General features: G+C 43.2%; 2 protein-coding genes across 2 annotated transcripts; one reads left to right on the top strand and one right to left on the bottom strand.

Moving 5' to 3' along the window:
• Window positions 1–1,004: 1,004 nt before the first annotated feature.
• Window positions 1,005–5,662, top strand: LOC124703806 (differentially expressed in FDCP 6 homolog). The gene is made up of 10 exons (XM_047236035.1): window positions 1,005–1,133; window positions 1,221–1,325; window positions 2,049–2,110; window positions 2,205–2,288; window positions 2,376–2,407; window positions 2,514–2,595; window positions 3,086–3,317; window positions 4,314–4,541; window positions 4,634–4,926; window positions 5,062–5,662. Exons 1-10 carry the CDS (start codon window positions 1,110–1,112, stop codon window positions 5,420–5,422), a joined length of 1,503 nt encoding a protein of 500 aa, XP_047091991.1. The 5' UTR covers window positions 1,005–1,109; the 3' UTR covers window positions 5,423–5,662.
• Window positions 5,663–10,016: 4,354 nt separating this feature from the next.
• On the bottom strand, window positions 10,017–17,264 carry LOC124696967 (ARF guanine-nucleotide exchange factor GNOM-like; the record flags this gene model as incomplete). The annotated part of the gene is made up of 2 exons (XM_047229623.1): window positions 10,017–13,859; window positions 16,638–17,264. Coding segments are annotated over 2 exons (4,137 nt in total), but the record flags the coding sequence as incomplete, so codon positions are not given.
• Window positions 17,265–21,488: the final 4,224 nt, after the last annotated feature.

The following is a 21,488-nucleotide window of genomic DNA, read 5'->3' as shown; positions in this document are numbered from 1 at the left end:
GTTCTAGGGTCCTTTGTGTAAAAGTCCAGGGCAGTGTTTTATTTTCCGTTTACTGTCAAGGTCCTGCTTGTAATTTGTACCCACCGACGTTTTATTAATGCAGCTTCGGGGGCCTTGCAGGCCCCTCTCCTGTTCAAAAAAAAAAGAAAAAAATTTGGAAGGCTCAAATATGTAAATGGATAGATAGTGGTTCATAATATACTTGAAAAAATCTACTTAGCACATTTGGTGCAGGTAAAAAAAAACTCGATCATGACACCGTAACATCATTTCCAAGTGGTGATATTACCGAGTGGTAATAGTTTTTTTAATGCTTGGGGAGGGGGGAGTCCCCACCCGAATCTTCATATATAATAAAACCCAAAACATCTTCCATATGGACTTAATGGTGATAGTTAGTCTTTACCTTTCCACCGAGAAGGCGAGAAGGAAACATCTTAAGCTTGATCGCATCAGTGTCTACATCTCATCTTCATCATGTCACATACTATATCCCTGGATTGGTTTTGTTGTACCAGATTCAGTAAGGCGGATTTAATTTGAATGTTCTGAAGGCAACTGGAGCTCGGAGATAATCACCATGCATATAAAGACCTACAAACCCCCCAAAGCTTCTTCCTATTTCTAGATTTTCCTTGGTTGAGATTTGAAACTTAAATTTGTCGCGACTACTTTACTTGGGTTTAAATCACTAACAAGACAGTGATAAATATCAGCTGCATCTATCAAAATTATCAAAATGTAATAAAATTTTAAAAATTTAGACGAAAGTTTGCGGATACTAGTCGAACTCGACGATTCTTCTGCACAAAGGACAGGAAAGCACAGTCAGTCGTGCCGTGCCCCACAAACAAAGAACCTGTCCACTGACACCCACGGCAGCACCGGCGGGCCCACGTTCCATGGCCAGCACAACTCGCGGGTACGCTCGGGTAGCGTAGCAGAAAGCATTTCCGTTCCGGCACAGAAATTTCCATCGATCTGAACGCCCTCCACCACCGGCCGGTCGACCTTCCGCCCCACCTACCGGCCCCGTCGCCGTCGCCGTCGCCGCCTCCAACATCCGCCCCCAAAACCCTAGCCCCGTCACCTCCACAGCCCCCCGCGCCATGGCCACCAACGGCAACTCCCCGGTACGCCGACCAGCCTCTCGCCCCGCTCCAGATTTTTCTAGATTTTCCCGACCTTTCTTGACGATTTGCTTGCGGGGGATTGTGCAGAGGGTTAGAGACGCGGAGAGCAGCCTGGACAAGGTGAAGCGGCAGCTGTCCACGGGGTCCGGCAGGTACCTGCTGCAGGGTCCCCTGCTGAAGCGATCTGAGACGGTATGCCGGTTCTTTGCTTCCAAGATCATTTTTTTAGGGTGGTGGATTACACTATGGGGGCTTACTAGGCGTATAAGTGGTCGATCTAGGTGATAGATTTGAGGTATTATGGGGTGTAAGGCGTGGAAAACTTCTGTCCTGGGGCTCAATTTAGTGTTTTAGGGGAAGTCGTTGATATATTGTTTGTGCTGGCTTTTATTGTGTCTGATTATAGCACAGTGGTTTTTATGTTCAGTTTACTGAAACAATTTGATCGATATGCTAGGATTATATGAAATTTTCCGAGTAGCAACTGCATTGCCCAGTGTCCTTGCACACGAATTAGTTCTTGTATTTGATTCGAGCAGGGAGTGGTAAGGGAAAGCCAATTGAGTCTTGCTTGATCTGCAAACTGACTTTGATGGCTTACGTATAACTGATGGACATGCTAGTCAGTGATACTATCTGTTGTGCCACAAGATGGTGGTGGTAGAATGGTGGACCGGTGGTTGGTTGGGAAGACCATACAAGGGCAAATGTTGTTTTGGTATTCATCTACTTACGATATACCTAGGCATTACAATTTGATAGCCACAGCCTGTGAATAACCGTGTCCAAATCAATTCAAGAGGGTCCTGGTGAATACTCCTATGATTTTCCTTGGGTTAGCTTTTTTACTTGTGAACAATTATCTGGTACTATTTTTTTGTTGCTTTTGACCTGCTATTATCTTCTTTCAAACAGCTACGGAAATGGAATGAAAGATGGATAATTTTGGATCCAACATCTGGAAAGATGGAATACAAGTATGGAACATTTTGTGTATTGTAACTGAGAGTGCCAAGTTAATTTCTGTAGTTATCTCGTTAATTAACGGGTTTTTTTTTGTTGTTGTTGCAGACTTCGGAGGAATGAAACTGCTGTCAAGGGATCCATTCTATTTGATGCTGCAAGCACAATTACTTTGTCTCCTGTAAATTTTCAGTAAGATTAGTCCTTGAACACAAATTTTGATTTGCATATTCTTTCTAAGTTTTGAAGTTTGTGTAACTAACACTTCAAACCTCACAGCGGGATGCCAAAGTATGACGGCTGCTGTTTCTGTATCCTATATACGTTTGATGAATCTCAGAGAGCTTTAAGTATTTATTGTTTTTTACAAGCTGGGTATATTTCTTTAGTTTTTAGTATTCCTTTACTCTTGTATAGACATTGGAACTCCTCAGAAAAAGGATTACTTTCTTTGCGCTGAAACTCCTGGTGCTGCCAAAGCTTGGGTATCTACATTGCAGTAAGTTTTCTGATCCATTACAGGTCTATGTTGTTTTATAGACTATAATATCAAGTGCAAGCACCCATCCCAACTCAAAATACACAAATTTCACTGCAAGCCATTCAATCAATGCAATGGGATTATCGCCTATTGATCATGGGATGCTAGCAGTACCACTGTTATCCCACCAGAAGCTAGCACGCTCATGGTGAAGACCTCAACAATTTAGCAAATTCATGGATTCATCGAACTTGCTTATGATTAGAGGTTGCGCATTTACGCTATATATGCCCCTGTTTAATTCTGTATTCCAGTAAATCATAACAAGAAGATAACCTTTTGAATGGAACCAAAGAATTACTGAATTATATGTTACCATGAACTGCTTTCAACTTTAGGATTCATGGATCAACTAGTTTTATATAGTGCAGGGCTAATTTTCAGTAGCTGAATTATTGAAATCCATATAGCTGAATTATTTGATACTGATGATAGCTTTAATTAACAGTGCAACCCAGTTAGTACTACAAGCGCATAAAGAGGCAGTAAATTCGTTGGCTGGGAATGGCTCTCCTTCTACATTAGGAACGGTTGCAACGGCAGTTGCTAATGCTAACGCAACTGCTTTGGAGGCCATGAAGGAGGTAGATGCTGCACTGAAGGTTTCAATGAGGGCAGCTCTTGGGTTGGGTACAAATAATCCAAATGAGGGTCAACTTGATGATTTAACCATCATGAAGGTATTAATTAATCTCTCAAACCTAGAGATAAATCTCTCATCTGGATCTCTTGCTTAGTATTTGTTATTAACTGTGGCTGCGAACACAATTTTCCACAATGGTTCACCATTGAGTTGTCATGACTCGTGCATTTCGTCTTGATTATATGCATGTATTATCATCAAATACATATATTTGTACTGTACTCCCTCTATCCCAAAATGTAGTACATCTTGATTTTTCAGAAGTCATATTATGTAAAGTTTGACCAATTATTTTAATAAATATAACATCTGCAACGTTCACATACATATAATATGAAAGTATATTTCATGAGGATTCTAATAATATTGATTTGATGTTGTAGCAATTGATATATTTTTCTACATATTTGTTCAAACTTCACATCCTTTGACTATTGAAAAAATTAAGATGCACTACATTTTTACATAAAGGGAGTAATAAGTGTTCTATTAATTGATTTAAACTGGGGTGCTGCAACACAATGTACACACAGGCCCTTATTGATGAAACACACTTCATTATTAACACTAGCATTAATTTGATATGGGTCATTGAAGACTGCGGACATGCTACTCTCTCTAAGGCTTTGCTTATATCGCCATCATAAACTAACAAATGCATCCTGCTGTTATTTTTTGGTGCTACCGATGTAATGCTAGCTTGGTTGTCTCAGGCCAGACTAATATATTCTCAATAAATCTGGAGCAAATTCATTGCTAGAGGGAACATAATGGTCCTTCCCCATTCCTATAAAATGCAATTGCGACTTGCTTTTTTGTTTCCTGTGGTGGAAACTGATCGATGTATATTATCGCATGGCATCCTTCTAAGTTTATACCGACCAGCATATAATCGCTTGAACCTTGATTACCATTGCTAAATATGTTAAATGGTTAAATCTTTTGGCAATAGTTTGTATGGTGTGTAAAGAGAACATGATCCTGTATCCATTGATTCGGTCAATTCTTTGTGTACTGTGTTAATGTTCCCCAGGAGACGCTCCGAGTGAAAGATGAGGAGTTGCAGCATTTGGCTAAGGACATCCGTGCTCGGGACTCTACAATTCGGGAAATAGCAGACAAATTAACAGAGACTGCAGAGGCTGCAGAAGCAGCAGCTTCTGCAGCTCATACACTGGATGAACAGAGACGACTTCTATGTTCTGAGATTGAGCGCCTGAAAAAGGCAATGGAAACACAAATGGAACAATCTATGCTCAAGGTTAATATTACATTTTTCTATTGTTTATTATTTTTGAAAATTTAATTGCACTGAACTCTGATGCTAAATATGGTTAATGGGATATATGGCAGCTAAGGCAATCCGAAGAGAAGGTAATTAGCCTGAGCAAAGAGAAGGACCAATTGCTGAAGGAAAGAGACGCTGCATTTCAGGAAGCTCATATGTGGCGCACTGAACTAGGAAAAGCTAGAGAGCAAGCGGTGATACAGGAAGCAACTATTGCACGAGCAGAGGAGAAGGTAAGGGTGTCTGAAGCGGATGCTGCAGTTCGGATGAAGGAAGCTGCTGAAAATTTGCATGCCGTTGAGAAAGAAAAGGAGGAACTTTTAGCCCTTATTGGTGTTCTCCAATCACAAGTGCAGAGGTTTTTACTTGTCTTATCCCTTTTACACAGAAGTTCAAAGTGAAATCTGCATAGAATGTAGTCATATCTGTTGACATGAATTTAGATTAGGCATTATTAGTGTTGATGACTAAGAGATAAACTGTACTGATGCAGAGACCAAAGCAGCACAAAACAAGTATGTGAAGAGAGATCTGAATCATGCTCTGGTGCCGACAACTCCCCTCCATTGACAAAGCACGTCGATGCATCAGATGATGATGTGGACAAAGCATGCGTAAGTGATTCAAGATCAGTCCTGGTTTCTAGCGATAGCACCGAAGTCCAGCTCGCTGTGGATGGGGTGGACATCCGTCCAATTGGTGATGCAGAATGGGGTGACTTCCAGCAGCCAGAAGCATTGATCGCTGATGTCCGGGAGGTCTCCCCGGAAGGAGAAGGCAGCAGCCTTGATATCCCTGTCGTCAATCCCCCACCAGTCCCTGATCATATGCAGGGAGGGGCAACACATCCTTGAAGGTCTTGGAGCTCCCACATACTTTCTTGGGTGGTTGTGATTATTGAGGAAACTGCCAAGGATTTGAATCCTCTCGAGAATTACTGTCGCAGGTTTTTGCACTGCTTCCGGGTTGTATGTCCATTGTATTTAAGTATGCAACTCAATAAAAGATGTTACGGGTTTGCTGTGTGATTGTAAATTGTTCACTTCATCTCCTTCTGCCATCATCTGGCTTTCAGTTCATGATTGAAACTGCGATGTGAAAGTCTATTTGGAAGTTCAGCAAAAGAAAAAGAAAAAGTTGTGCCTGTCTCGTTTGGATGCTCCTGGTGAATTTGTACTTGACTAAAGAAAAAGGATGGGATCTGAGTCGATGTTTGAAATCCTCTAGTAAAGGTAAAGTATAGTGGACTAATATGTCAATGCATAAGAATTTGAAAAGAACGTTCCCATAGGATTTGAACCACACTTTGAAACTAGCTTGGAATAAGAATTTGCAAAAAGAATATGTTCAAGACAAACCCTACTTTGAAAAGGAACCAAACTTGCATAAACCAGCACCAAAAGTCTTCTGCAAAACATGGGCCACATACAAAATACTCCATGAGTAACAAAAATGTGAACACTTCTCCTGGGAAACAGCAGCATTTAAGTGCTGACTAGATGACCCGTTATTCATGTTAATGTCCCTGATTGAGATTCATTGACCTTAGGAACAGCGAGCCGTCAACACAGACTCCAAGCATGTTAGCAACTCGGGAGTTTTTTGGCCAACATACTCCGGACCCTGTCAATTTGCATCCCGTTAGTTGCTCGATACTAGCAGTAGTGTAGCACCAATTCTTAATGTGCAAATGTAAGTATTTGTAATGAGGTTGAGCGTTATATTTGCAGATGGAAATATTCATATCGAAGTAGATAGATTGAGCTTATATGAAATACTTATTACATTTCATTTTTATCAGAAACAATAATTGTTTTTTAAACTTAACATGAGCAGAAGCTAGAATGGTTGACACTGTACAACTGTCTCACATGATATAACTGACCATTGGATCAATTTGATCCTTCCACTTTGTACAGACAGACGAAGCCATAATATTCCATAGCTTTGATATCAGCCAAGCCATACAAAATAGAGGAGATATAACCGAAGTATTAATTACACAAATAAGCAATACAGTGTCAAGCACAAATCCTAACTTCCCTACAGCTAAGGTGGCTCAACTATGATTAACACATGACGTGTCATACCTCGCAACATAGGATATGCCCTCCACCATGGTATAACCTGGGTAATTCTAACGCAGCATGGCGAGCAGAGACATAGCATGAATCGCCTCTGCATCAAACTCAACTCATGTGAGGGCTGATCTCATGGCTTCTACAGTCGCATGCAGGAACATAATCAGATGTGGATGATTTCTCGGGTTGATGATAGATCAGGTTGTATATGTGAGGGCTGAACATTTGAGGAAACACAGAGATGAGTGATGAAGTGTTGATGATTTCTCGGGTTGATGATAAATCAGGTTGGTTAGGTTAGAATTTACCGTTCTCATGGATCATGACCACGGGGTTCTTGTATTTGAGCTGGAGATGCTCCAGTATTTTCTTCAGAGCCCACGGCATGGATGTCATGAAATCGGCTTTCAACCCGAATAGCAACTGTTAGAGTTTAGGTTGAGCAACACACACACAGAATAGCAACCTGAAATGAATTATATCAGAAAATACCTGATTCATTGAGTTCAGAAATGGCACTGCAAGGATACATTTATGGAATTGTTAGATTAATCCATTTCTCTCATTCATTGTGGTACATAACATATATAACTTAACTTAAGGTTCTTAGTCAAGTTCAAATCAAGCTTTGAAAAGATCAGCCCTCACATATACAGCAAAGTAGTGGTTAAATCTGACAAAATCGAAAGATCCACACTCTCTTCAGCTCTTCAGCGGTAATAGACAGTAGCCTGGACTATACATATACATCATTCCTCATCGGTGGGGGTAATCTCCATGCACCAATGGATGCATATACCTGTGTCATGATAACATGTCTTTTAGATGTAGTTACATGCAAATCCTAGCTCCTGTCAAATTTGAGATGCTGAGAAGGCCATACTATCCATTGTGGAAATCATTCATCCTTGCAGCAGCTGCTACATCCTCTGGTGTTTGCGTTCTAGACACATACCACCAACCGAGCAAAAATGTGAGCCAAAATTCTCCTCGTATGGCCTGATCAGTAAGGAACAGAAAGGGAATATTTCACATGTAAGAATTACTAATCCCAAATGCGATAGGTTGGTTCTGTAAAAGTGGTGCTCAGGCTGGTGGCTCTGCCCTAGATTCAAATTTACTTTATGAGTTAATGGAATGATTCAAAACAGAACGGCTCAAAGAAATCCGAATAGCTGTGCTTCCAACCAATCCGGTTCTCGACCTCTCGGTGAAGGGTGCATTAGTTCATCTTGAATCCAAGTTTGGTTCATCCAGATTTTCTGCAAGACAAATCCAATCAAAGCAGGTGTACCATATAGAACAAATGAAAGCATACATGCAAATGACAGCAAACAACTGATTTTTAGGCCAATCAAGAACAGATTGTAGCATCCATTGAAGGCATAACAAAACACAGTTAAAGTTTACTCACATGAATCTTCTCACTCGTTATGAAATATGCAGAGGAAATGCTTCATTAATGAATAATTTGTAGCCTAACCGGAAGATGTCAATATATGGAAAAAAAACAAAATTTATACTAAACTGCATACGGAGAAATACATAAGATAGTTTGTCATTTATTAGGCTATTTAGATAAGAACCAAGCGTTGGAACAAAGGACATAAATCTCTATATGTTCACGCGGTACCTTCAAGCAATACAAGATCTTTTATCTGGCACATGGACACATTACAATATTGCACGGAGTATCAGCTCTTAAGTGGCCAAGTGCCTCGGCTTGGGATCTCAACATAATTGTCAGCACACACAAAATGCAACTACATTTCAGGATTGGATGTTCAAATGATCTCTCACTCTGAGAGCAGTCATGTTCACATGAACCAATGCTCGACAGCAGTGTTGACAGTGCTACCTTACAACCCGGGGAGGGAAGTAGAGTATAGCATTACAGTTAACATTGAAGGTCTTGAAAGATATGGTAAATAATTGAAATATTAAGAAAAGAGTAAAATTAGCCTATGGTTCCACCATGACCCCTTCACTAATACTATTAGAGATGCATGAGGTTTTTTCTAAAACACTGCGAGCTATTGTCGTTAGTGCTCACTCTCTTGGACTGAACTAATAGTTGACCCCCATATACTTCCTACATATGAGAGTGTGCCACCCACAAACACAGTTCATGAGGTTTTATTTTTCGTGAATGAATATCGAAAGGAACATTATTGAGGAAAAAAACAAAGAGCTATTACCTGAACTTATTATGTCCCAAAAGTTATGAGTTCATTGATGGAATTATCTTCCAATTGCTCCAGTGCACACTTCAAATAGCCAAATCTGAGAGGTCGCCCTGATAGTGCTGAGCATAGAAAGGAAGAGGTCATATCACGGCAAAATGAACATCAGGACAAAGAACTTTATACACGTAAATTTTTAACCCCATATGGCCAGGGCCAGCCATATCTTATGAAGGTATCTCATGCTACAAAAACACAATAGCTCCAATTGGATTGCAGTGCAGCCTCACAATTGAAGCTGAAAACATCTTTACATATACTAACTCTGGCGAGTTGTATTCATCTTAAAATACTACAACTATGATAGCTTAATACTCCCTCGTTCTCATGAAAGTTGTCTGAGATTTTTCTAAATTAACCTTCGACATGTTTCATAGGACGGAGGGAGTACCACATTAACAAAATTTAAACTAAAACATATGAACTTCAACAGTTGTCTAAGATCATCGTTCATGTACAACCAATATGTGCCAAACACATGGATCATGAAGATTACAGTGATTCCAACAAGCATAGCAACTTTTCTCTCACTCTGCAAAAGTGGAAATATAAGGGAGTTAGACATATCAATATGCTGGCAATGGGAACTGTTTCCATGATCTGACAAACAGGTTCCAACTTGTTTGGTCACAAAAAGCATGGCACTGTCCGAGCCAGATGCTAGTAGATGACCTAATGCTAATAGTAGAAAATTTAAGTCAACATCAGCTGCATTGAAATCTTCATTTCCTAGACAGGGTGTAAAGGGAAAGCCATTATGACTAAAGGCTCTCTAGAGTTCATTAATTATGACCTCAAAATACTGATTATTTGACCATGCTTTTATGTTGATGAAGTTATTATTACAAATCATCAATGAAATATTTCTTTGTTTAAGAAATTCGTCATGAGGCCATTCAGATTCATGTATAACAGAAAGAAAACTTCCCTTCCTCAGTAGGCTATGCAAAATTGGAACTATAATATCAGACCTTCAAAGCAGCTTGCTTCTTCAATATATCATTTGACTTGAACATTACAGCAGCAATCCAAATTGTGACAAAGAAACCTACAGATCAGTCCTTAAATTATTCTGCATTTTTAAACTCTTCGACTGTACCATTGCCTAAACAATAACAGGTATATACAACGGAAGAGCAATTTTTGCTGAGGACGCTCTCACAGGCCGGGTAGTCTCGCGACCTTTAAAAGAGTAACACGTGTATAACAACTGCTCAAGTCAGCAGTGACAACATGTCAATCTGCTCATATTGCTGTCACAATTTTACACAACAACAGCAACTGCAAGCAATTTTACAGGTCCATCAGCACGCTAGAATAGATGCATACAATTATAACTTACAATGGAGGCGAAATGCAGTTACAATATCAAAACCTCACGTTTCAATGGATTAGCAAACAAGCTGGTCAAACACATGCTGCATGGCACACTAGACCATCAGGCAACCCGTGAACTTCTAGTTCTGAGCCTCAACATTGTTCACCCCTCTTGGGCTACTGACATTATTTGGCTGCTCATACTCCTGGCTTGGGAAAACTTCAGACTGCAAACCCATTGAGATGTTATTCACATGAAGCCATGTCAGCTCCCACAAGCTGTCACCCCCTATTGTGCTCCTCTTCGCAAGGATCCCTCTGCTCTTCATTGCAACAAGGATACTCCTGAGAAGTTCCGGGATCAGCTCTTGAAGCTTGTCGCTGCGCTTGCCGCGGACCTTGATCTTGATGTACTTCTCCATTCTACTAAGGACTCCCAGCCACAATTTGCAGAAGCTGCTCAGTCCAAAGAGATCTGGTAATAGTTGAAGGTAGACCTTTGCTACAAGCTTCATGGCGAGCACCAGGGATCCTTCCATGTTCCTGTAATCCTTCTGCGAGTGATTTTGCCCGATTTCCAGCAAATCATCCAGCAGGGCAAATATGACAAGGTCGAAAGCATGTGACCATGTGGAGGACTGGAGGCATATCCCTTCTGTTGCCGTTAGGCATCGCTGGAGTGAAACTAATGCGTGATTTCGCACCTCCTCCCTCTGATCCAAGCTCAACTTTTTTAGCGCTTGCAGCAATTTGAGCCACATCTCCCTGATTATTTCAAATCCTTTATCAGCTTCCTCACCTGGCCCCTGTGTATCTTGTGACCACCGGGCAAGATTACTGACAGAATCAGCCATCAAATCCAGGGCACGAATGGACCTCTCTGTTAGACCAACCCTAGACTCAGCAAACTGTCTTGATGCTTCAATGCAGAAGGGATAATTGGATTTTGAAAGGTGACCCTCTGACATGATAAACATGATGGCCTCAAAGCCTACCCCTGAAGCATCAGGGTGGCGAGCTGTAATAGAGAGCAGCAAAACTACAGTCCTCCAGCCCATCTGTGATTTGATGTGTCCAGCATTAGCTTTGACAAGGCGTGCAACCTCTTGTGTAATGTTCTCACAGTATGCATCCGCTACACGTGCATCGAGCTTGAGAACTAATTGCAATGACCTCAGCAACTCGTCAGCAAGGTTCTCTTTGTATGGAAGTAACCTTTGGCATATCCTCAGAAGTCCAAAAATAGCTTTCTCCACAAGAGCACATGGCATGACTGTGGACTGAACTATGTTGGCGATATGCTCATATACACCTTGCCAGAGGAGCACAATTCGATCTCGATTGTTAAGTGTGATGGCAATCAGCAGTTCCAAGCAGAACACTGCGGTGTCCTCATCATCTGGTGAGCTGGCAACCTTTTGAGGCCGTCCTGCAGCCCATATCAGAGCCCTGGCAAGCTGCAATAGTGAATCAGGTTGCAAAAATTTGCTCTCTGTAAATATACTATCAATGCGGCATTTCTGGATTGTCTGAAGAGTCCGCTGGTGGGCAGCAAGTTGCTGTTCAGTTGGTTGTGATCTTGGTTCTTCACTGTCAAGTGAGAGTAGCTGACTAAATCTTCCCATGAGTCCAGAGGATTTCCGAGGTGTACCCATCACTGGAATATGAGATGTGGAAATTGAGCTAGGAGTAGGCTTTCCTTGGACAGTTTCCATAGAAGCCTCAGAATCATCAGCTGCATCACTAGCAACACGGGCAGGAAGAAGCCCTAGCTTATGCAGTCTCAATATGCAATCCAATACATTCCTCCAGCCAGTACGTATGTAATCCCCATATCTATTAGCTATGGTAAACAATGTCTCAGTTGCCAATCTAGCCTTCAGGTCATCTCCAAAGGCAGTAACTGGTTCCTCAACCAAAGAGGTATTCAAAAGAGTGGTGAATTTGCAGAGAGAAACAACAAGATCATCCAAAACATCTTCAAGATGATGAAATGCTGATATCTTTGCGATGCCCAAGAAGCCATCCACACAGGTCAACAGTACTTCTTCATGTTCCGAATGATCAAATACCACTGCAATGGCCGCAATGGTAGGGCCAGACATGATAGCAAACATATCATGGTCAAGCACAGGCTGAGAATCACTAACAATATAAGGGGGTGTTGATTTGGACTTCCGCATTAGATCTATCCAGCGGCTAGGAGACATTTCTGAATATCCCATACCCTGCTCAGGCGTGGTCTTGATCTCATTTCTGCAGATAGCATGGTATAGCTCAGACAACATCTCACGTGGAAGGTCATTACCCCCATTTATGTTCCTGTTATTTTTTATGAAGTCCTCCTCAGTCATCTTCTTCTTTACCTGCATGTTATGCTGATCAGTGTTCAGCATTATAATTGAGTAAGACAGCAGCAAAGCAGTGTCCTTATTCGCGAATGCTTGCGGGGCCTGCTCATAGTATCTATCTGAGAAGGCCTCAAGAACCCTCTGTATCTTCTGAGATTCTCCAGGCAACCGGAATGTCTCCAAAAATAACCTCAGGGCTGTATCCAAGTTCATATCCTCAAAGTCAAAGGTCTGAGCAAACTCATGTAGTACCTGAACACAAAACTCGTCATGATTGCCAAGAAAGTCTCCTACAAGATTCTTATCCAAACCAGCTGTGAAGCGGAAAAAACAAGCCACACTCTGAGGATCAAGCTTCTCAGGCAACAAATGATTGCCTTGAAGGAACTCCAGACCTTTCTTCGGGTCCCTGTTGAAGTGATCAGCACCAATCATTAGCCTCCTCTTAACATACTTCCTTTGTCGGACAAATTTAACCCAATGCTGAGGATCCGAAAAATTCTCGCACTTAACAGTCCAGAATGGAGCGTATTCATCAAGTTCCACAGGCCTGAGTTCAGGGCGAGAGGTTGCATTTCCGATCCGATCAGCCATTCCCTGAATCACAGCAATCAAGCCTTCCAGAGCAAGAATGTGCATAGAAGACAAGGGGCAGTTAATAGGAAATGCACTCTTTGATAGAAGATTTGCAAGCTCCTCAAACACATTCCTGCAGGTTATGTCACAGTCGAGATTGGCATACATCTCCACCATAAAATTCTTCAGTCGACAGAAGTCTACAAGGGCTTCCATTGCAACCTCCTGTTGATGATATGTTGCTCCGAATCGGGGTTGTGAAAGCCTTAGAATTATGCAACAAAAGAAGGCCTCAAGTTGCATCTTGAGCTCACTGCGGAGGTGGTGGTAAAGGTTCAACACAATGCTGCACACCATTGAAAGAATAAGTGGGCTTATCGATAACCCAAACTGCATTAGATTTCGGAAAAGCTCATCTTGGACCAATGACAGCAGCTTTGGATGCTTCGCAATTGCAGACCCACCAAGCTCAATTGCTGAATTGATCAACTTCAGGGCAAACAATGGTAGATCTTCATCAAACCCAATCTGCTCAGCAACATTGAGGAGAGAGCACAGGAAATGGAAGATCTCCACCATGCAAGGGATTCCATAAGGCTCCACAGAAAGGCCGCTTTCATCAGCAGAATTCTCATCAGGCATACCTGCCTCAGATGCATAGCTTCCGTTGCCATTTTCCATTTGGCCGATCCCAAACGGGTGATTCTTATCCATGCCACTCATCTACACAGAGTAAAATGCAGAAAGCAGTTAGTAACCGGTGAATGGGGTAAAAATGCCATCTAATACATGAAAATGGTACATGATATGGAAATAAATGCCAAGGAGCTAATCAAACTTCTCAAGGAAATTTCAGTAATTGATATTAGAAAATCTGGATAAAACCCAGATTGATTCGCTCGTGTAAATGGTCAAAAAAAATTCTTACTCTAAAGCTGAACAGTTGTTTGCATGAAACTTTTTTATATGTACTCTTCATCATAACAGCACACAGTAATTTAAACTTTATGGTCAACAACTCAACAGCCTTCTGATGGAAACTCACCAAAATATTTGAAAGATCCCAAAAGGAGTGGTACAATTGCATAATTTGCGTTGTCAGCACTCAGCACTACTGCAGGCTACAAGGGAGTGGCTAGAAGATGAAAGGTAACCAGCAGTGCTGCAGAAAGCCGCATAGGTTGTGCTGGGGGTTGTGAACAATGTTGGCAAAAGATCGGATTTCCTTGGGGTAGCACTGTCAGATAGTGTTAGGCTGTTAGCGTACTTGAATTGAATGATCTGGCTTGGTGCACTAAAGATAATCCTGTGACAACAAATAAAATCTCACTGGCAACTGACAATCCCGCCAGCACGGCTAAATGAAGAAGGGACATATTATTTAAATTTCAAATTGAAAATAAGGAGTTCAGGATTTGAACTGAAATATGTTAAGACCATTCTTGTATGCATTCAGGTATAAAATTAAACTGAAGCAGATTAGATTTCTGCTTGTCAGGCTTCCTACCGTAGAACAATTAATATTTACAAACATTTACATGTGAACCATAGGGTGTAAAAAAGTTAGCTCCTGCAACACCCCCGGCAACATATCTATTCTTTGCCACCAAATTTAATCCTCCCATGCTGACATCGATTTCATCATAACTCCCGTGATTCCAATCAATTCCATCATTCATGCAGGAAAACCAAGCTATCACGTTTTTAAGCTGTTCAGCCGTTGTTTGTGAGGAATCAATTTGAACTTACAATAAGGAATTGAGGAGTCAGATTATTGGTCTGAAGTGGGTGTGCAGGAAGTCACAACCTTGACATATGAAACAAAGAATGTAGGATATAATGCTGAAAGTGAACAGGGGACCCAGGGGATAACTTCTATAGGATCACCCGCAAAAAAAAAAACTTCTATAGGATCAGCACAAGGTGCGACTTGCGAGATTGGTCCATTTTGAGATTAAAAAGCTGCTCAAAACTACAGATTTTTGCAGCATATTTACGAATTACAACTATCTTGGCATAGAATTTCATATCCAAAATTGAACAGACGGAGTAACAAAAAAGACAAATTTGACGGTGAATAGTAGTAAATGGATTGGGAATTTCATGTCATGGTGTATATATCTTGTGTGAAGGTTGCCATACAGAAAATTGAAAAAAAAAATCAACACTTTTTGGATCTCCGAATGAACTGATATCACCACATAGAATTTAACTGAATGCTATATCTCATAAAAATTGCCCCCAGAGATGAAGGTGCCTAAAATGAAGCGTTCCGTGAACCAAACTAGAATACTGTCAAAATTTCTAGATCCTCGATAAAGAGAATTTGAAAGAATATAGTCGCTAGCGATAGCCAGCCACCATCAATTAAAAGTTAAAAGCTTGACAAACAAGCGCCCTACTTGTTTCAACATGGCGGAAATGCTGCAAATCCACTACTTTATTCTAGTAACTGCTAATGTCTTCCGAAAACCAGATAGATTTTGTCTACTTATAGGATACTTTTTTTTTCTCGAACAGAGCATGTGTCAAAGTATATTAGAAGAGAACCGTCAAGAAGACAGGCGGAGTACAGCAATGAACAGAAACAGAAAAAAGAAGAAACGTAAAAAAACAGGAAAAAAAAAGCTGTAAAAATGCTAGCACACGCCAACCTCAACCCCACCTGGCTGTCGAGCATGGAGAGGGGGGCGCTGGAGCTCCTTCGCTCCAGCAACCATCCACAACGCTTCTTCGAAATGGATTGGACTAAATTAGCGTGATTAGGGGATGGTGACTGTGAGACCGACTGGTCGAACAGAGACGAAAGTCGGCCATAGTGATCCGGGAGTCCCGTGTGGAAGGGCTCTCGCTCAACGGATCAAAGGTACGCCGGGGATAACAGGCTGATGACTCCCGGTCCTCTGAAGATGACGCATTTTCCTTAGGCGCCAAATGGTGAGGATGATGATAGATTTCACGCTTTTCTCAATACCGGGATCTGCACTGTGCGATGCAGATTTAAACCAGAGCTGAAATCGGTTTCTGGCTGTGGCATGCAGGACTGGGTCGCGAGGCGAGAGAGGACACCATGCCAGATCTGGTGCGCAAAGAAGCACTGCATGAGGAGGTGAGTGGTGGATAAACTTTCCTGGTCACCTTCAATCAGCAGGCAAAACAGTCACCTTCCCTACTTCTAACTTGATCAGGACCAGTTGCACCATAATCAGTTAGTTAGGTTTAATGTGTCTGTCTCAATCCCCACACTGGCACTTGAGCAGAAATGCACAATTAATAAGTTGAATAAAAGAAATTGACATCTTGTGTGCCATGATGGAGTAGCATTTACTGTGCAATGCAAGTAAATTCTTGGGTACATCGAAAACAATTATCCAGAAACCTCGTAAATAGGCAGAGCAGAAGGAGAGTTGGAGTCGATTGTAGAGTCGATGCATGACTGGTAGTAGTAACTAATAATAGGCATAGCAGAGTGTAATGAAAAAGAAGTTGACATTTTTTTACCTCTGGCTTGAGTGTGCCGTCGTCTGCATCAGCATCACCGCCTATGAGCGGGAGTCTTGCAAAGACCAACCGCACTAGCTCGTGCATGGCGTTTCGCGAGAACCGCTGCAGGAGCTCCCCCTTTGCCGCGGCCTGGTGCACGACGCGGAAGCATGTGTTGACGGCGGTGCATACGTGCTGGTCGCCGAGCGCGGGCGCGGCGGGGGCGCGCAGGCAGTCGAGCAGCGCCTGCAGCATGCGCATGAGCACGGCCTCCTCGGCCTGGGGCTCGGCGCCGGCCTCGAAGCGGCAGCCGGCGACGGCGTCGACGACCTCGCGCAGGGCCGGGCCCGGGAGCGCGCGGCCCGTGAGCGCCATGACCCCGTGCAGCGCGGCGAGGGAGGCGGAGGTGACCGCCGCGTTGGCCTCCTCGGAGCGCACCGCGTCGAGGAAGGGGCGGAGGGCGGTGGAGGGGGGGAGGGAGGGGGAGAAGGCGAGGCGGCGCAGGGATTTGAGGGAGGCGACGAGCGGGTGGTCGGCGGCGGCGTCGTCGGCGGCGGCGCGCGGGTGGCGCAGGCTGCGGCGCATGACGGCGAGCACCGCGCTGGCCTCGGCGGAGATGGCGCAGGCGAGGGCGGCGGGGTCGGGGTAGGTGGCGGCGGCGCGCGGCGGGTAAGGCTCCTCGGCGATTGGGTCGATGCCGCCGCCGGCGCTGAGCATCCTGGGGCGGCCCATTCTGGGGGGTGGGGGGTGGGGGCTGCAAGGGCTAGGTAGGGCCCGGCATGGGCATGGGAGGTGGATCTGGGGAGGAGATCGGGTGGGGAATGGCCGAGGCTGGGAGGAGACGGCGAGGAGGAGGGGGAGTGAGGAGTTCGTGCGTGCGTGCGTGCCTTGCTTTTTTGCTTTAATTTTTCCGCCCGCGCAGGCTGGCTGGCGGAGGGAGGGGGAGGTGGTGCCTGCCGTTGCCGTACCCGGCGTGGGCTGGGGAAGAGAAGCAGAGAGACAGAGATGGACTGAGCGGGGACGTGCAGCCAGTGTTGCGGACTTTCGGGCTCGACTAGACTTGGTGCTGAGTTGTTGCGCCTCGCTTGCGAGAACCAAGCTTGCGGGTCCTACTTTTTTGTTCGAGCGAAATCGTTCACACTTCTTTTTGTAGATGGAAAAAGGGTAAAAGGCACTATAAAGACTGGGAGTCACACTCAAAGGATGGAAAGAAAAATTCCTCTCAAAGGAGATCCTCTTGAAAGCAATTATCCAATCTATTCCAGTTTTTGCTATGCGTGTTTTCAAAATACCAAAAGGTTTCATAAATGATGCCATGTCAGGATTCTGGTAGGGAGACACAAAAGATCAAAAAAGAATGCACTGGTTTGTACGGTGGACAATGTGTATTCCTAGGGACACGGGGGTATGGGTTTCCATGACCTTCATGCTTTCAACCTTGCCATGGTATCAAAACTGGCCAGATTCTTTATGTGCACAAATCCTGAGAGCAAAGTACTATCCATATGGGAAAATTCTGAAGGAAGACCCTAAGAAGGGAGCATCATTCACATGGCAGAGTATTATTGTATGTCTTCACAACTTTCAAGAGAGGCCACATATGGAGAGGGGGTGATGGATCTGATATAAACATCTCGAAGGACCACTAGATCCCGAGCAGCTTTACATGGAAAGTTATGACAGTTAGGGGACAATGTTTGCTCCGATCGGTTAATGAATTGATCGATCCGGCAAGAAATACATGGGATGAAGTGATAATTAGAGACAACTTTCTTCCAATTGATGCAAAGAGAATTCTGAAAATTCCATTGTATGCAGGAGGATTTTGTTGCATGCCATAGAACAAAGACGCTGACAACAAATGCACCGGTGCTAGGCACACTGAAGCTTATGGAAACGATTGTTGTGGCCTGCTGGTATGTGTGGTGGCAGAGGAGGGGAATTTTCAAGGGAGAGACATTGACAGGTGAAAGGATCGGTGGCGCGACTAGAGGGGTGGTGAATGGTCGCTACTCAATTTTTATGTCTTTTCAGTTTTAGACGCGATGCGGAAGTAAAAGTGGCAACTTTAGCAACTGCGGTGAACCTAGTATGCTGCTATGCAATGCAACAAGTAAAGTAATCGGGAAGTACGTCTGCGTTGAGGATGTGTGGATCACAAAGGTCCAACAGCCATATAGGCCTCACCTTCTTCCTCGAGAAAACCCCACAAAGGATCTTTCCCTTCTCCACTAACGAGGCCGGTCGAGGTGGCGATTCCTTCACAAGGTTGGGGCGAGCTCCACAACACCGGAGGCTCCCAACACCCTATGAGGCTAGCACAACTCCAAGCTAGCCTCCATAGAAGCTCATCTCCAATAGATCATGTCGTTGTCTCGCTTGCGGCTCCTACTTTCCTGCTCGACTTGGTGCCGAGTTGTTGCGCCTCGCTTGCGGGTCCTACTTTCCTGCTCGACTTGGTGCCGAGTTGTTGCGCCTCGCTTGCGGGTCCTACTTTTTTATTCGAGGGAAATCGTGTCATGACTAGAGAGACATATTTATTCACACTTCTTTTCAGATGGAAAAGGGTAAAAGGAACTATAATGACTGGGAGTCAGACTCAAAGGATGGAAAGAAAAATTCCTGTCTACGGGGAAAAGGAGATCCTCTTGAAGCAATTATCCAATCTATTCCAGTCTTTGCTATGGGTGTTTTCAAAATACCAAAAGGTTTGATAGATGATGCCATGTTGGTGGGGAGACACAGAATATCAAAAAAGAATGCACTTGCTTGCATGGTGGACAATGTGTATTCCTAAGGACATGGGGGTATGGATTTCCGTGACCTTCATGCTTTTAACCTTGACATGTTATCAAAACAGGTGTGGCGTCTGATTAACAAGCCAGGTTCTTTATGTGCACAAATCCTGAGAGCAAAGTACTATCTAGACGGGAAAATTCTGAAGGCAGGATCTAAGAAGGGAGCATCATTCACATGGCATAGTATTATTGCATGTCTCCAGACTTTCAAGAGAGGCCAGTGGGTCATGGATCTGATATAAACATTTGGGAGGACCACTGGATCCCGAGCAGCTTTACACGGAAAGTTATGACAGTTAGGGGACAATGTTTGCTCCGATCGATTAATGAATTGATCGACCTGGCAACAAAGACATGGGATGAAATGTTAATTAGAGAAAACTTTCTTCCAACTGATGTACAAAGGATTCTGAAAATTCCATTGAGTGAGTATATGTAGGAGGATTTTGTTGTGTGGCATAAAACAAAGACGCCCGGCAACAAATGCACCGGTGCTAGGCACACTGAAGCTTATGGAAACGATTGTTATGTCTTGTTGGTATGTGTGGTGGCAGAGAAGGGAAATTGTCAAGGGAGAGACGGTGGCAGGACCGTCTCGGACAGCTTTCGCCATACATGCGATAACAACCAATTTTGCACAGGCTGCCAAAGGAAATTCAGTGATGAAAGAAGTTGTATGGAGGAAACTAGACCAAGGTGAGTATAACCTAAATATTGATGCATATTTCCACTCTAATGGGAAAGTCTCGATGGGTACTATAATTCGAAACGATAGAGGAAAAGCGTTGGCTTGCTTTGCTGCTCCTTTGACTCACCTCCTTAACGCTGCAATGGCAGAGGATTCGGCTCTGATAAAATGTCTGGAATTCCTGGAATAGTTGGGCATACAATCAGTCATAATAGAGTTGGATTCTCTTGAATTGATTCAAGCATGTAATGCAGAAGTGGAAGTACTTCCTCTATCCATAAATTGAACAGACCAAGTAACAGAAAATAAAAAATTGACGGTGAACAGTACTTCCTCTATCCATAAATAAGTGACTCAACTTTTTCTAGATGCGGATGTAGCTACACACTAAAAATACGTCTAGATACAACAGTATGTAGACAAAGTTGAGTCACTTATTTATGGACAGAGGGAGTAGTAAATGGATTGGGAATTTCATGTCATGGTGGATACATCTTGTGTGAAGGTTGGTGTACAGAAAATTGGATTTTCTTTCAACACTTTTTGATCTCCGAATGAACTGATATCACCTCATAGAATTTAACTGAACGCTATATCTCAAACAAATTGCCCCCGGAGATCAAGGTGCCTAAAATGAAGAGTTATGTCAACCAAACTAGAATTCTGTCAAAATTTCAAGAATTATACCCTCCATAAAGAGATTTTGAAAGAATAAAGTCGCTAGTGATAACCAGCCAGCATCAATTAAAAGCTTGACAAACAAGCGTCCTACTTGTTTCAACAGGGCGGAAATGCTGCAAATCCACAACTTTATTCTGTTAACTGCTAATGTCTTCCTAAAACCAGATAATTTTTGTCTACTTATAGGAAACTTTTTTTTTTCTTGAACAATACGTGTGTCATAATATATTAGAAGAGAGCCCTCAAGAAGGGCAGAGTACAGCAATGAACAGAAACAGAAAAAAAAGAGGGGGGGAGGGGGGATGCTCCTCAGAAGATGACATCATTACGCATTTTCCTTAGGCGCCAAATGGTGAGGATGATGGTAGATTTCACACCTTTCCAAACACCGGGATCTGCACTGTGCGATGCAGATTTAAACCAGGAGCTAAAATCAGTGTCTGCATGTGGCATGCAGGACTGGGTCGCAAGGCAAGAGAGGACACCATGCCAGATCTGGTTCGCAAAGAAGCACTGCGTGAGGAGGTGAGTGGTGGATAAACTTTGCTGGTCACAAAGGGCGCAATTGTCCTGACATGTCAGACCATGACTTAGGCGACGCGCCAAAGTCCAGCATCAATCAGCGGCAGCAGGCCATGCGAAGATGTTGCATTGCTTTACACGGAAAGTTATGACAGTTAGGGGACAATGTTTGCTCCGATC

This window comes from Lolium rigidum, chromosome 3, assembly GCF_022539505.1.
Source record: "Lolium rigidum isolate FL_2022 chromosome 3, APGP_CSIRO_Lrig_0.1, whole genome shotgun sequence".
Classification (NCBI taxonomy): domain Eukaryota; kingdom Viridiplantae; phylum Streptophyta; class Magnoliopsida; order Poales; family Poaceae; genus Lolium; species Lolium rigidum.
The sequence above is the reverse complement of the archived record's forward strand: the minus strand, read 5'-3'. Positions and strand labels throughout refer to the sequence as shown.